Source organism: Theropithecus gelada, chromosome 8, assembly GCF_003255815.1.
Source record: "Theropithecus gelada isolate Dixy chromosome 8, Tgel_1.0, whole genome shotgun sequence".
NCBI lineage: Eukaryota > Metazoa > Chordata > Mammalia > Primates > Cercopithecidae > Theropithecus > Theropithecus gelada.
The window spans coordinates 98,658,173-98,674,203 of NC_037676.1; the positions used below are offsets into that span (position 1 = coordinate 98,658,173).

Here is a 16,031-nt window from a genome sequence, read left to right on the forward strand (position 1 = left end):
AATGTATAAATGAATACAGATTAAGTTGAATTAACTTCTTTGCTGTATTAAATATCCTGATTCTTGATCACGCTGCATCTCTACTTATTCCCATTTTCTTTTCAGTCTTTCTATGCACTTTGCTATTTTTACAGTATAAGTCTTTTGTAGTTCTTGTTTATTTTTGGATGGTCTCTATTTTTCGCTGCCAGTGTGCCGCAGATCTTCTTGCTGTGATGTTTTCTCAGTAGAGTTTGTTGGTGGATAGGTGGGTGGATGAAGGAACAGCCCTGGTTTCCTATCACTCTCCCTGCTCCCATCCGGTAGAACAGAAGGCCTGACTGGTTGGTGCTTGTGCCTCCAAGCACTTAGCACAATGTTGGAGACATGAAAGTTCATGAAATAAATATTTGTGGAATTAAAGACTCATTACCAGTTATTAAATAGTATTTATTATACCTTGGGTTTTGGCTCTCCTGGACTAGGACAGGAAGGGCTGGAATCTACACCCACCCCTAATGCTGAGTGTGGCAGCCACTTGCTGTCTCTGAGCCTTAATGTCCACATTTGTAAATTATAGAACTGTTTAGTTCTTTCATGGGTGTATGAAACTTTTGAGTAATTTTGAGGATGAAAATGAAGAAGGGTTAAATATCACTGTTCATCAACCCAAAGTGTTTACTGCTCTGGGGAAGAAATAGGGTAAAGAAGTGATGTGGGTGATGCAAGAATACGGAGTGTGTGCAGTTTTACCTGGGAGAGAAGCGGTGGGTGAGAACAGTCTCCTTGCTGCCATGTGCCTGTCATCAGTACAATTCCCCATTGAGTGTGCTTCTGTCACCTGCTTTACCTGTATAAATAGAGAGACTTTTGAGACACAATTCAAATAAAAAGCAGTCTCTTTGTCCTGAGCATTTGTTATAAAAATCATCAGCGCACAGGATTTTTTTCTTGTGGTTTGTTTTTCCCCCTGCCTTATCTCTGGATTTTCACTGGAGCCATTCTCTTCTTACAGGGACATTCATACCACCACTGGGAAGATCAAGAGAGCTGTGCTGCAGTTCACTCCTGCTAGCTGGACCTATGTTCGATGGTTTGACCCCAAATCTTCTTTTCAGAGAGTAGCCGGAGTGTACCTTTTCATGATCATCTGGCAGGTATTTTTTCCGATGCCTAGAAGTTGGGAGGAAAACAAAGACTAAAATAAAAACTTCTTAGGAATTTAGAGTTAACGTTAGTTTACATTGCTTTTCAGCGCCATACTTTACAAGATATAATATTCTGCAGCTGGCATGTAGAATAATTAAGCAAAGTGATATTATGATGCCTAAGGTCTTGCCTCATTGTGAAGACAGCTTTAAAATATGGATCTTTGAATTACAAATTAGAAACAGGTTAGATTCCATGAAATAAATTGTGTCTAGCATCCATCATCCAATGAGTTAGGCATTGGATTGCTTTTTAGAATGATCATTTTTAAGACCAAAGGAACAAATGAGAAGGCTTTTCTTACATTCCTAATTTAGTGTTTATTGGTTAAAATTGTTCCTCAGCTGTGACCACTTTGGGTAATCTGTAGGGTGCTAAATGAGTGCCAGGGAATTGGAGCATTTTGCGGAGTCCTCCAGAGTGTTGTCCTCCGTGGAGAGCAGCTGTATTTCCAAGTGGCCCACTTCACGACGGAAGTGATTCCGACAGCCCAGGGTCTTGGCAAAAGATTATGAAGCATCTGTGTTTCTGACTGACAGCAATTTTTTCTGATGCTCCTGGCCCCAGGTTGTTTCACAACTTTTGGAGAGTAGCCAAGAGAAACCAGCTTTTGCCTGAAGAGGATCTTTCAGAATCATCAGAAATCATGTTTTGGACACATAAACACAAAATACTCCCAACATAAGGAAAACATTAGCAGATGTCACTTTTAGGACAGACGATCTTCCTTGTTCACACAGAGACAATACCCATCTCAATAAGTGGAGTTTATGCATACAGAAGTGTATGTGAATAGTTAAGTAAGTAGTCACCATGGTTTGGAGAGGTCAGTACCTTTAAAAACAGGACCGTAGATGGGTTGGGATTAAGCTTTGCCTTATCAGGCCCAATGTCATGGAAAGCAGAAGCTTTCTTTTATTAGAAGGAAGAATGATTGGATTTGTCAAGGAGGGTAGTATAGTGCTGCTAGGGTGGAACCACCTGGTGGTATGCGATGGAGCACACCTGGATCTGGGATCCAGCCAGAGAGCAGCCATGTCCCAGCCACAAGATATTTTGTGCTACTCATCATGATGAACTGCATGAAGATGCTAACCTCAGGGAAAAGGACTACTGCTCCCAGCTGAAACTTGGACCAACCTTTCACACCCACTTTTAAGGACTGCCTTTAGTAGAGGATCCGCTCTGTCCCAGGTGTGTGCTGCACAAGTCCATCGTCATCTCTCAGACGTGTCTCCAGCTTCTTCTTTTGCTTTTTTTGAGATGGAGTTTCACTCTTGTCACCCAAGTTGGAGTGCAGTGGCACGATCTCGGCTCACTGCAGCCTGCAACCTCTGCCTTCTGGGTTCAAGCAATTCTCCTGTCTCAGCCTCCTGAGTAGCTGGGATTACAGGCGCCCACCACCACGCCTGGCTAATTTTTGTATCTTTAGTAGAGATGGGATTTCACCATTTTGGCCAGGCTGGTCTCAAACAACTTACCTCAGGCGATCTGCCTGCCTCGGGCTCCCAAAGTGCTGGGATTATAGGCATGAGCCACTGCGCATGGCCTCAAGCTTCTTTTGATTATTAAAGAGCTTACTTATCTACAGTGGGAATTCTCTTAGACCTGGCCTGATTTCTGTACGGCAGCATAGGTGTTCTGTGGCACAGGTTTGCTTTCATGATTTCTGTATGCTGAAAGCATTTCTCTCCTGACTATCCCAGTAGATCACACGTGTGAGCTGAGTAACAATAATACAAACGAGGAAACATGACAAATAGCTGATATCCTGTGCCCCTACGTGCCCATTCACCACCCCCACCACCTCTCCCTGGGCCTCCAATTGGTCCCTGCCCATAATGTACTGGCTGTTAACTAGTTTGAATAGCAACCCTTGGAAGACCACATCTATTCTCCAAAAATGCTTTGAACATACCAATTATTTCTAATTGTAGAATGTCTATTTAAAGAATAGAGGATTTTGAATTAGCATGAGGTACCAGGTTGACTAATTTCTCCGTCTTTTTCAGCTGACTGAGTTGAATACCTTCTTCTTGAAGCATATCTTTGTGTTCCAAGCCAGTCATCCATTAAGTTGGGGTAGAATTCTCTTTATTGGTGGCATCACGGCTCCCACAGTGAGGTAATTCTGCACAAGCCCGACTGTCATATGAGAACATTAACTTGCTTTAGATTGTCCTGTTTAGCATAAGGAAAGTCACATAAACTAGCAGATTTTTCATGAAAATATCATCATAAAGAATTATACATCCAGAATATGAAGAAAATGTTTTGTTCTCAGATGTCAGTAACATTAACCAGACTTTAAAAAAGGGAAGCACTTGATCAACACCACACCAATAGTACTATCCATTATCATCAGATTCCTTTACAGTCTTGGACTGCTGATCTTTTTTCTCCTATAACATCATATTAGAAAAAAATAACAGCATAGTGATGCTGAGTTTTTTAAAAATGAGATTACTGGAAAAATGCAAACGTTTTTATGGTAGAACTGAAGTCATAAATGACATTATTTTTTGAATGAGGCTTTTAGCTTTTTCAGACCCAATTAATTTAATTTCCTTTTAAAAAGACCCTTCCTGCAGTCCTCCAGGACAACTGAGATAAGCTTGGGTGTTCCCGCCATTATCCCCTGGATTCATGTGGGGCCCTAGAGGTGAGGCTTATTCAGACACCATCCCTCAAGTAGGCTGGTCCCAGTGCGGTTCAAAGCAAGCATTTTCATTTGTTTCATTTTTCCTATTTAGAAACGGCATTTGGGTTTTATAACTAATATGGAATACTGGCATTAAAGAGTAGCAAGACCAAAAATCTGCCAAAGGTACAAATATAATCTAAGCAATTAAAAGAGTTAGCTTTTCAGAAGCTGTAAGATTGCTTATTTCATTATTTTTAATGTGCTTGCAAACCCCACAAGCAGCAGGCCTTACTTGCCAAGGACAGTAGATCCACACCTTGGTCAAACAGACCTTCCAGCCAGCACCTCTTCTTGTTATCATTCATTATTACCAAAAAAAAAAACCAAAAAAAACCACTCCAGATCCTGGATTCAACAAACCAAGTAAGACACGTCCAAGTCCTGAGGAGTTAAGCCTAACATTCCCATCTGTTCTTTTTGTTATGACCAGAATGGAAAAGAAGAGTGGGTAAGCCAGCAGCCCTTTGAAACTTCCTAGATCAGTGGTCTATTGCAGTCATTATCTCATAAATCCTGTTTTTTCTTAATGGTTTAGAGTCCCCATTTAACATGTAATTTAATTTGAGACTTTACAATTTTTTCAGAAAAGATTCACTGCAGCTCTTTCATAAAATTAAGAGCAATCAATAAAGTAAGAATGGAAAGAAGTTTCTTCTTAGAACAGAATAGCAAATTACGTATGATTTATCATAAAATTTCAGTATTAAACATTTCAAAACAAAAACTAGACACTAAAAATCCAATGTTTTGAACTCTTGAGAGATCCTCAAAATTTTATAATACCCTATGGATTTCTCCACAACTCTCTTTGTTTAAAAAATCAGGCACTTCCTGTGCCCTTAACACTGTTTGAGGCAGTTCCCATGTAAGGAGGTTCTTTGACAAATTACTTGGAAAGATGGACGTGCTGCTAATGGATTTTAACATAGCCACCCCATTTAGCAAATGTTAGGTCCTAAAAGGAGAGTTTAGAGGCTTCAGTGTAAATCGTACACACCACATCTCCAGCTTCTTCCTTCTTTATTAGACTTTCACACGAATCTGCTTTGAGAAGATATTTGAGTGAACATGCTTTTAATCTGATAATATAAAGTACAATGTAAGGAAATGGGTCCAGTTAGAGGGTAAAGTAGCTAAAATGGTCAAGACATATTAAGTCATGACAATATGAAGTTAGAGGAAAAGCTACATTCTTTATAATTAGAATTCTTCACTCTGGTCTTTGGGGTGAGGAGACAGTAGTTTATGGATGAGCTTCAGGTATCTGTGAATCCCCTGAACTTTAATGCAAAGTGTTATGCCTTTGTCATAGCTTTCGTCAAATCCTCAAAGAGTCAGTGACCCCAAAAAGATGATGAGTTTCTGGTTCAGATGCTGCTGCTGCAGGGGTGGCTTGAGTTTCAGGGGTACTTCCAAGACTCCAAGCCGTGCTGTCCCACACAGAAGCCACTCCCCACCTGTGGTTGTTGAGCACAGAGATGTGGTCGGTCCACAATGAAACGTGCCGTGCATGGAAGCTACCCACCAGACTTTGAAGAGTTGGGCCCAAAACAGAATATAAAATACCTCATTATAATGTTTTAATATATTTATTTAAATATTAGTTTAACATATTAATAAAATGGATTTTATATGTTCCTTTTTACTTTTTTTAACACGTCTACTGGAAAATTTAAAATTGCATTTATGGCTTGCATTACATTTCTACCGGATGGTGCTGTTCTGAGCCTTTCAGCACCATGTCATTGCCTGTTTTTTTCTGAACTTGTCAGTAACATTCCAAGTAATTGGCACTCAATGGCAGTGAGATATAGCTGGGGTCCCATTCCAGTTTCTGAAAGCCAAAAATCTGTATATTTTTTGCCTGGTTACAATCAGCAACCTTTGTCCTGGAGAGAACCAGAGGGGACAACCGATGGACAGTGCTGCTCACTCTCTGGAGTCACCTCCACGGAGCTAGACATGGAAACACCCACCCGGGCTTGCTTTGGGCGGGGCTGTGGAAGTCTTACCGCTGAATCCAGACTGCCTTGCCAATAATCTGGCTCTTTTTCGTTTTGTTTTTTTTTTCTTTTTTTTTTTATAAGGCTACTCGAGTGAAGCAGTGGGAGTGGAAAAGGAACAAAGAAATCTGTAAATGGTTGTGATCAGTTAGTTGCAAACACCCTGGCACTCAGACCAGACAATAATCTGGCCCTTTAAATGATGCTCCCCCCTCCCTCCAGCCTAACCCAAATGCTGAATCTCTTACAGGAATGTTTCAACAGGCACTGGCTTTCTCTTCTCTTGAACAGAACTAGACCAGGCAGCCTGACATGGGACACGGAGGGACGGTTTTTACATTCACTCTGTCAAAGTGATTTAATTATGTCCTGACTTGCTGGTCTTCCAGCAGCTCTCAATGAATTCCAACTTTGTTGTTTCAGACAGTACTACGCTTACCTCACCGACACACAGTGCAAACGCGTAGGAACACAGTGCTGGGTGTTTGGGTGAGTAATCTGTTATTGTGGAGATTTAAAAACCACTTAAGCCCTAAATTTCTTTGGGTATTTCTTGACCCTGTGTTAACAGCCTTTCAGTATAATTTTTCTGTGAAGGCAGGTGGACAAGATTTTATTTATATGTATGTGTGTATGTGTGTGTGTGTGTATATATATATGTGTATATATATGTATATACGTATCTATATATACACACACACACACACACCCATTATAGAGAAGAAATTACTTTTCACAGATATTTAAACAGTACATTCTCCCAATTAAGTAATACATGCACAATGATAAAAATTCAGTAAAGGATCTAGAAGGAACTAAAGATCACCCAAAGAAGTCAACCATTTGGAGATAATTGTTGTTAATATTTTAGTGTCATTCCTTTCCATTTTTCTGTGTGTGTGTGTGTGTGTGTGTTTCTAGCTGTCATCTAGATTCTGAAGGGTGACATAGTTTTAAAGGCTAAAAATGTTGATACTCAGGTTAGATTTAGGAAGGTTCCTCCTGACCCCTAGAAGACTAAGGGCCATTGTCATTTGTTTCTCATAAGTTCTGTGTGGTAAGCTTGATTTTCTTACCCAAAGTGGTTGCAGCATAAAGGGTGATAAGATGGATTTGGTTTCCTTTGTTCATGATATAGCAGGAGGGAGGATTCACACATCTCCCAGATTTCTGACAGAGCAGAGGCAGCGCTCCCGCTTCTTGTGTGAGGGCCCTGTGTCCCGGAAGAAGGGATGCGGGCCGCTCCTTCTAAAGGATTGTCCAAGGAGGAAATGGGCTTTCCTGCATTTGAGCTCTTCTCTCCCACTCACACATTCTTTCCACATGCATTTTGCTTTCATATTTAAAAGTCCTTAGCAAGGTCTTATTATTCTGCTATGGAGTGGATTTCTTTTTCCACAAAATTGTATCGATTTATGTGTTGAGGAAAATAGGTGGGTCAGAGAGAGAGGTTGTGTCATGACAAGTTTCTTTCTAATTGGACAACCATAAAACACCATCCACACGGAGGGAGAAATGGCAAAGGTAAACTCCACTATGGCAGCTCATGCCTGTAATCTCAGCAATCTAGGAGGCTGAGGTGGGAGGATCGCTTGAGGCCAGGAGTTTGAGACCAGCCTGGGTAACATAGCAAGACATTGTCTCCACAAAAAGTGTTTTAAGTCGGCCAGGCATGATGGCACATGCCTGTAGTCTGCGACTCTGGAGGCTGAGGCAGAAGGATCACTTGAACCCAGGAGGTCAAGGCTGCAGTGAGCTATGATTGTGCCTCTGCACTCCCACCCGGATGACAGAGCAAGACCTTGTCTTTCTCCCTCTTTTTTTTTTTTTTTTTTTAAGAAAAAAAAGGAAAAAAGTAAGCTATGCCGAAGAGTGATAAACACTGCCCCAGGAAGTTGTGGCTTGTTTGAAAGTGATTAAAATATAGTGAAATGCAAAGGAGGGATCATTGGGCTAACTTAGTGTGCTTTACTGAGAATTGAGAACCCCCGGAACAGTGTGATATCAAGATTGATGAATCTTGTGAGAACCAGTGAGCTGTGCTGAAAAATAATAAAGCCCACCTCATAAATCACACCCAGTGGATCCTCCTGTGAGTGTGAACAACCGTGAGAGCTGCCCCCTGCACGGTCCACACTGCCAGCTAGGGAAGGCGAAACAGGAACCACAACCTCCCGCTCTCCTGACCCCGGAGGCCACCCACTTCCTTCCTCTGCCCCAGCTCTATCTCCCCGACGTTTTGTCATTATTTCCTCTCCTATCAAAACAGAAAACACTTAAGTGTGTGGTTTCCTTTAATCACTAGTAGCTGCTTTATAACTTTCTTTTCACTAATTTTGGAATGATTTCAGACTTTGGTAAGGTGGAGAAATGAGAGGGAGCAGTGCCCTAAATAGTGACTTTCTGAATGTTGCCTTTTGGGAGGTGGAAGGGGAAAGGCAAAGGTCAAATAGGAGTACCTGCCTGGGGTTCTTTCCCAGCACTCCAACCTTTTTCTCCTGAAGAGGGTACTTTCTCTTCTATAAACATGGTATCCTCAAAATGTTTTTATGAATTACTTGCTGTTGTAGCTAAATACATGTCATCCCTAACAGTTGTGCCATAGACTGAGCTTTTAAACCTTTTATACGAAAGGTGTTGCACTCAGCAAAGAGAGGGCGCCATCCAGCAAGGGAATGGGATCCCTGACAGGGAGAAAGCAGCCACGTGGAAAGGTGGGCTCTTTCTCTATTTAGATGTCACATGGTATTCCTTCAGCTCGGTGGGAGTTTTGGGGCCAGACTGATGTGAACAAATTCCCCAGGTGTGGGGTTTATGTCATCTTTGTCTTTTCCCCACTCCACCCCAATTAGAATTGAGCTTCTCTGCCTCAAAAAGAGTATTGGCCCAGTTTAAATAGAAGCAGTGTTTTTTCGCCTGGTCCTAGGAGGAAGGTGGCCAAGGGTCTGCTGGAACAGCAGTGCACAGTTGGCTTTTCCTTTTCCTGGGAGTGCATGGGGTGGACCCTCACGGGAGAGTGAGCCTACCCTGCCTGAGGGCCCAGGACTGCATCCTGCCTCCCAGAGGCAGCCAGAGCTGCTCCTCACCTGACCAGTTTCCTCGCTGCCTGTTATCCCACCGCTGCTAACGTGTCCATCACAATAAGTTCCCACCTCTGCTGGTCTCCAAGGTCAGCTCCAAACCAGCCAGTCCTTTCTCCATCCTCTTCTCGGATCTTCTGTACAGTATCTGCCTTCTTGAAACTGTCCTCTTCCCTCTGCAACATCTGTCCTGGATTTCCTCTCACTTTTCTCTTTTCAATCCCCTTTGTTGACTTCCCATTCTCTCTCCTCCTTACAATTTCTCATAATTGTGCTTTTGTTCTGTTGTTCTTCCAGGCCCATAGTTCGGGCTTTCTTTCTTTTTAAATTTTATTTCTTTTGAGACAGAGTCTTGCTGTGTTGTCCAGGCTGGAGTTGAGTGTCAGTGATCACAGCTCACTGCAGCCTTGACCTTCCAGGCTCAAGCAGTCCTCCCACGTCAGCCTCCCAGGTAGCTGGGACTATAGGCATGCACCATAGTGTCCAGCTAATTATATTTTAGTTTTCGTAGAGACAGGGTTTCACTATGTTGCCCAGGCTGGTCTTGAACTCCTGGGCTCAAGCAGTCCTCCCACCTTGACCTCTCAAAGTGCTGGGATTACAGGCATGGGCCACTACCCAGCCCAGACTGTCTGTCTAAAGGGTAGATGCAGCTATGAGCATGAGCTTCCTTCTAGGAAGAGGGCGTAAACACAGGGGAACAGGTGTCAGGAGGGGAGTCCCTTCCCAGCAAAAGGGCGTCACCGCCGTCCTGCTGGTATAGCTTTATAGTCAGTTCCCCTTCTCCTCATGACTGTGTCTGTTCATCCTCCCTGTATCTTGCCACACCCCATCCCCTGCACTCAAGTACACGTCCACTGACATCTCAGAAGCTCTGACAGTAGTTACAAAGCTTTTTTTTTTTTAGCAGCTGACCCCCTGTGTTCAAATGGCATCTTGCCCCAAATCCTACTAAGTATCTAAACGACTAAGCAGAACAGTTCTGGGTTTGCCACCCAAGACCCACTTCTCCCCTCCTTGCCCCGGGGATTCTTTGGAAGTTAGAAAGTTCAGAGGAGCACAGTAGGAATTGTTTCTATTGTTTATGCCACACTTAGCTCTTGCTTCCTCCAAAAAGATGTCTTTGCCCCCACTAATCAGAACTAGAAGCTCACTCCTGAACTTGGAGAACACTTCATGCCATCCTGTGTGATTGTGTGGTCATTGAGCTAACATGGATTCACGTCTCCATCCATGTTATTGGAGGCCGGCCCCTGGCTGCCAGGAGAGGGGCTCACCCACCCTCTGAGCCGTCCAGGGATTGCTTGTGCAGCCGTGGAGCAGTGCGTGTGGGATGCAGCAGCCAGGTACCCGGCCTCCATGTCCCCGGCATTGCTGTGGCATCCTCAGAATCCACGTGCAGTCTTGTTGGCAAGCCAAAAACTCCTCTTCTGCTTCTCAAGTTTGGCTCACACACACTAGCCTAGAGCTTTCATCCCCCAGATTCCTACAACAACCCTGCTAGCATGCCTGCTTCACTCAACTCACCGAAGAGCTCCTGACTCTGGCCTCTGCATTAACATCATCTTTTTTCCCACCTTGTGGAGCTGGCTCCACAAATCGGGGGTGCTGGGAGTACGTGCGCCAGTAACCAGCCCTAGGTCAGGAATCTGTGGTGCCTGCTCCCAGCAGAAGCACCTCAGGCTGCCCAAATGTTTATTTACCTTTTAACCTTGCTAAATCAGGATACAGGATGGTGGATGGCACCACAGGGAATGGAGGCCCTGACTGAATTCCATTAAGCCACAATTTGGCCACCTAGCTTATCCTGGGAAAGTTCAAAGAGATTTAAAGTTGAACTGAGTAAAGGGACCTATTGCTGAGCTGTGCGGAGGAACCCCCAGTCCCCCTGGGGGTGAGGAGGTAGGAGGAGATAGGTGGTCTCACACTGGTGGGCTTAATACAGGCTCCCACTGTGCTCAAGCCTTAGGCCTCAGCCCTAAACTAGCCGCCCTCTGAGTCTTGGTAGAAAAGTAATGTTAGCCTTCTGGAAGGATGCTATTGATGAGGACTCCCTCTAGTGGGCCAGAGGTAATGGTGGGGGCGGTTGCTGGCGGTTACAGGAGCCCATGTGATCGTTGGGTTCCCACCACTTCTCACCATCTCCACAGCCCCAACCTGAGTCCCCGTGTCTGGATGAGCGCAGTAGCCTCCCTGCTTCTGCTCTTGTCTTCTCACACAGTTCTGTTCAGCCAGCAGAAGGTTTTTGAATATTCATCACCATGCTGTTCACAATAGCAGACATGGAACCCACCTAGGTGTGCATCAGTGGTGGACTGGATAAAGCAAATGTGGTACATAGACACCATGGAATAATAGCCATAAAAAAGAACGAGATCATGTCCTTTGTAGCAACATGGGTGCAGCTGGAGGCCATAATCCTAAGCAGGAACAAAAAACCAAATACCGCATATTCTAACTTAAAAGTGGGAGCTAAACATTGAGTACACATGGACATAAACATCAGTGTAATAGACACTGCTCACTACTAGGGAGGGAGGAAGCGAGGCATGGGTGGGAAAACTACTTGCTGGGTACTATGCTCTCTACCTGGGTCCAATATACACATGTAGCATTCCTCCACATGTATCCCCGTATGTAAAATAAAAGCTGAAAATTAAATTTAAAAAAATATATATATATATATTTAAAATATATATTAAGCAAACTGGCTAGGCATGGTGGCTCATGTCTGTAATTCCAAGCACTCTGGGAGGCCAAGGCGGGCAGATCACGAGGTCAGGAGGTTGAGACTATCGTGGCCAACATGGTGAAACCCCTTCTCTACTAAAAATACAAAAGATTAGCCAGGTGTGGTGGCACACGCCTATAGTTTCAGCTACTTGGGAGGCTGAGGCAGGAGAATCTCTTGAACCCAGGAGGCAGAGGTTGTAGTGAGCTGAGATTGCACCACTGCACTCCAGCCTGGGCGACAGAGTGAGACTCTGTCTCAAAATAAAATAAAATAAAATAAAATTACATATATATATATATGGAGAGAGAGAGAGAGAAAACCATGTTAAACCCTCTGCTCCAGACCCTCTAGGATCCCTCAGACTAAAAGCCAAGCCTAAGGGTGGCCTTCTATGTCCATGTTATCCTGACCTCAACTCAGCCCTTTCCCCTGATTCCTGGCCCTTCCTTGTGCCTTTCCCATGCCCAGGCCTCAGTCCGGGACTCTCCACACTTATATAATCCCATAGCCGACCCCCTCACCTCCTCCTAGCCACCTTCTCATGAGACGTGCCCACACACACAGACAATGGCTTAGCTAAGAATCCTCAGCACATTGAAGCAAATCATATCCTAAAGTCACTAACTCAAAAGCACTGGTCTTCAGAAAAAACTTCAAGTTGGCCAGGCGCAGTGGCTCATACCTATAATCCTAGCACTTTGGGAAGCTGAGGTGGGTGGATCACTTGAGCTCAGGAGTTCAAGATCAATCGGGGTAACATGGCAAAACCATGTCTCTACAAAAATACAAACATTAGCTGGGCGTGGTGTCGTGAGCCTGTAATCCCAGCTACTTGGGAGGTAGAAGAATTGTTTGAGCCTGGGAGGTGGAGGTTGCCATGAGTCGAGATCATGCCACAGCATTCCAGCCTGGGCAACAGAGTCAGGGACAGTCTCAAAAAATTCAAAAAACAAACAAAAAAAAATTAAAAAAAACTTCAGGTCATTATGAGGCCAATGATTGGGTTCTGGCCAGTATTTTCTTAAAATGAAATAAGGATGCAAATTGTCTTATGAAGCTTTTGTTTCAGTGCGTGAGTGTGTGTGTGTGTGTGTGTGTGTGTGCGCGCGCCTGTATACTGAATCACAGTGAAAATTATGTTTCTTGCCATGGTTCTTAATGGGTCTTAAATCACAAAAGTTTGAGAAACACAGCTTTAGTAGGCCAATCAGCATGCTTTTAAAAGGGGCCTCAGGCTGTCTCATGTCTATAATCCCAGCACTTTGGGAGGCTGAGGTGGATGGATCATTTGAGGTGAGGAGTTCCTGACCAGCCTGGCCAACATGGTGAAACCCTGCCTCTACTAAAAATACAAAAATTAGCTGGGTGTAGTGGCACGCACCTGTAGTCCCAGCTACTCAGGAGGCTGAGGCAGTAGAATCACTTGAACCAGGGAGGCAGAGGTTGCAGTGAGCCGAGATTGTGCCATTGCACTCCAGCCTGGGCGACAGAGCTAGACTCCATTGAAAAAAAAAAAAAAAAAAAAGTAGGGACCCTCAAGTCTAGTTGAATATTCAGAAATCTTTCATAATGAACTCAGGGTGTTCTCTCTGGCTTATGGGTAGATAATCACACTTATGTCCTGGGCTCAACACTCCCAGCATAGGAGTTTTTCAGGAAGTCCCAACCAAAGATAAAATCATCCTTTTTATGTCTCCTCACTGCACAGACTGGAATACCAAACATGTAACTGCCACCTAGCCTCTTAATCACAGTCTAGACTTCAGAAGTACAGTGAAAAAACCTGGCTTCCTCCACTGAAATGATGCTTTCTCACATGTGGTACGCTTTGTGGAGCAGCGCTTTAAAGATTCAAGCCAACCACTGTTAATCCTTGTTTGGTTTGGGCTAGGGGAAAAGATAGCCCCAGACTCTCTAAAGACACATTCCGGAGACTTTCTGTTGATTTTGCTGCTTTGCTGACGTGGTTCTAACTCCAGGCATTCAGGCCTTCAGTTGTTTCGAGCCATCCGCACTGTTGATGATGGCAGTGACCACTGTGTCTGCCAGTAAGCTGGGGTGCCAAAGGCCTTCTTAGCCCTTCTTGCCATTTTTTTTTTGAGACAGAGCCTCACTCTGTTGCCCAGGCTGGAGTGCAGTGGTGCCATCTTGGCTCACCACAGCCTCTACTTCCCAGGCTCAAGTGATTCTCCTGCCTCAGCCTCCTGAATAGCTGGGACTACAGGTGTGTGCCACCATGCATGGCTAATTTTTGTTTTATTGGCAGAGATGGGGTTTTACCATCTTGGTCAGGCTGGTCTTGAACTCCTGACTTCAAGTGATCCGCCCGCCTCAGCCTCCCAAAGTGCTGGGATTACAGGTGTAAGCCACCATGCCCTGCCCCTTCTTGCCTTTTTAGAAAACATCTGTGTGAGTACACCATTCCTGGAATGTCCAGATCTTATCTTGAGCAAGGAATGCATAAAATGGACTTGTCTGAAATCACTATTCTTATGCTGCCTGGGATCTCATGGCCAACTGTGTCAACCTCACCTCATCCATTCTTACCTCCAAGTCCTGAACCTTTAGAAAAGCCCAATTTTTATAGCCATAAATGAAGATACAGAACACAAGAGTGGCTTTTTTAATGCCTTAAAGGGGAAATATGAAGTGTGTGGCATTTCCTTAAACAAAAAAATTGTATTTAGCACAATCTTTTACATATCAAAAGAAGGTAAAGGGTTTATATTGTCACCAAAAACGGGGCTATTTAATCTGGAAATTCTTAGAAGGCTGGGAAGGAATGTGATTAATGCCTTCAAATTATTGAAAGACTCCCTTGGAAGGGTCAAACTCACCCTGTGTGGCAGCCAGCTAGCCTCTTAATCACAGTCTAGACTTCAGAAGTACAGTAAAAAAGCCTTCAGGGTTCCTCCACTGAAATGATGCTTTCTCACCTGTGACATGCTAGGGCAATGTCAGGACCCAGGGTAGGAGGTATAGGAGGCAGATACCAGCCTGAGACAGAGAAAAACTTTCTAACTGCTAAAGAGTTTGACCAGAAAAATAAGCCACCTTGCAAAGGTAGTAGGTTCCCTGTGCCTGAGAAGGTTCCAGCAGAGGCGGCATGATCACCCACCCTTATAGCAATGGAGGGACTGAGTTAGGTGATGCCAGCGCCCTAGCTATTAAAATTTATGAGTCATGATTTTGGTCTGGGAAGAAGGCAGAGGTGAAAAATTCTTTATTATTTCCGAAGTAAATGCCGTTGGCTTGAACAGTGTTATTTTGTGGGGTACCTGCTACCAGTGTTTGGGGCAGAAATCATGTGATGAGTTGAACTTTTTGATTCAATCATGCATATTTTGGATAATGTGTATCCTCTGGTAAGACGGATTAATACTTACCCCCTGTTCTCTGTCTGATTAGGGTCATTGGTTTCCTGGAGGCCATTGTCTGCATAAAATTTGGACAAGATCTCTTCTCTAAGACCCAAATACTCTATGTTGTGCTTTGGCTTCTTTGCGTGGTAAGTCATTGCATTTTACCCAAAGGCATTAGCTAAACTCTCATAGTATTGCTTTAAACAGAGGGGGAAGAAGTTGTGTGTCAAAGTTCCTTAGAATTTCATAAAAAGATGTTCTGTTGTAATTGTCTGAGACTGGCCACCAGCCTAATTTCAAGAATAAGACACACCTACACAGTATCTGAAACAAGTCCCCTGAGCAGGTTACAGTCCAGTGCCCTCGTCAGGTATACCCCACGTGCATTTACTTCACTCATGGGAATCTGTCTACACGGGCTACACATTTAGGTACTGCCATGAAGGGACAAGGAAGATCACAGTGCACTTTGCTTTCTCATCATCATGCCGTATACATCTTAACATACATATCATTGCACATGGATTTATATATAAAAGGACATATGGTGATTCACAGGCAATAAAATATGTTTTGGAAGATAATTCGATCCTGCAATTTCTGCCTTCCAGGCCCATGTTATAACCCAAGTCTGGATATAACCTTCTACTCTGAAGGGAAGAGCCTGGAGGGACACCGGCCTAAGCCTTGGTTCTTTTGCCCTGGGGCTCTTCCCTCACCTTTCAAATGAAGTAAGATAGCACCCAGTTACACATTTTGTGACTGCCATTCTTTATTTAAATATTTGAAGTTATTATTTTGAAGAAAAGTTCTTATTTTATATTTAAGCTTAAGATTTTTCACTTAGTCTAGAAAATGTATTGGGCTTTCTAAATAATCATAGAACATTTCAGCCATGTGCAAGTAGAGAGAATAGATGGCCCCTCATGAACCCATCATCGGTTATTAACTCAGGGCCAA

General features: G+C 43.7%; 1 protein-coding gene across 2 annotated transcripts in view; it reads left to right on the top strand.

The window, feature by feature from the left end:
- Positions 1-16,031, top strand: part of PTDSS1 (phosphatidylserine synthase 1) — a 70,683-nt gene that overhangs the window by 41,038 nt on the left and 13,614 nt on the right. For both annotated transcript variants that reach the window (XM_025394085.1, XM_025394084.1), the window contains 4 exons: positions 995-1,136; positions 3,201-3,313; positions 6,319-6,384; positions 15,118-15,217. In XM_025394085.1, coding sequence (XP_025249870.1) covers positions 995-1,136; positions 3,201-3,313; positions 6,319-6,384; positions 15,118-15,217 — 421 coding nt within the window. The remainder of the gene's footprint in view (positions 1-994; positions 1,137-3,200; positions 3,314-6,318; positions 6,385-15,117; positions 15,218-16,031) is intronic.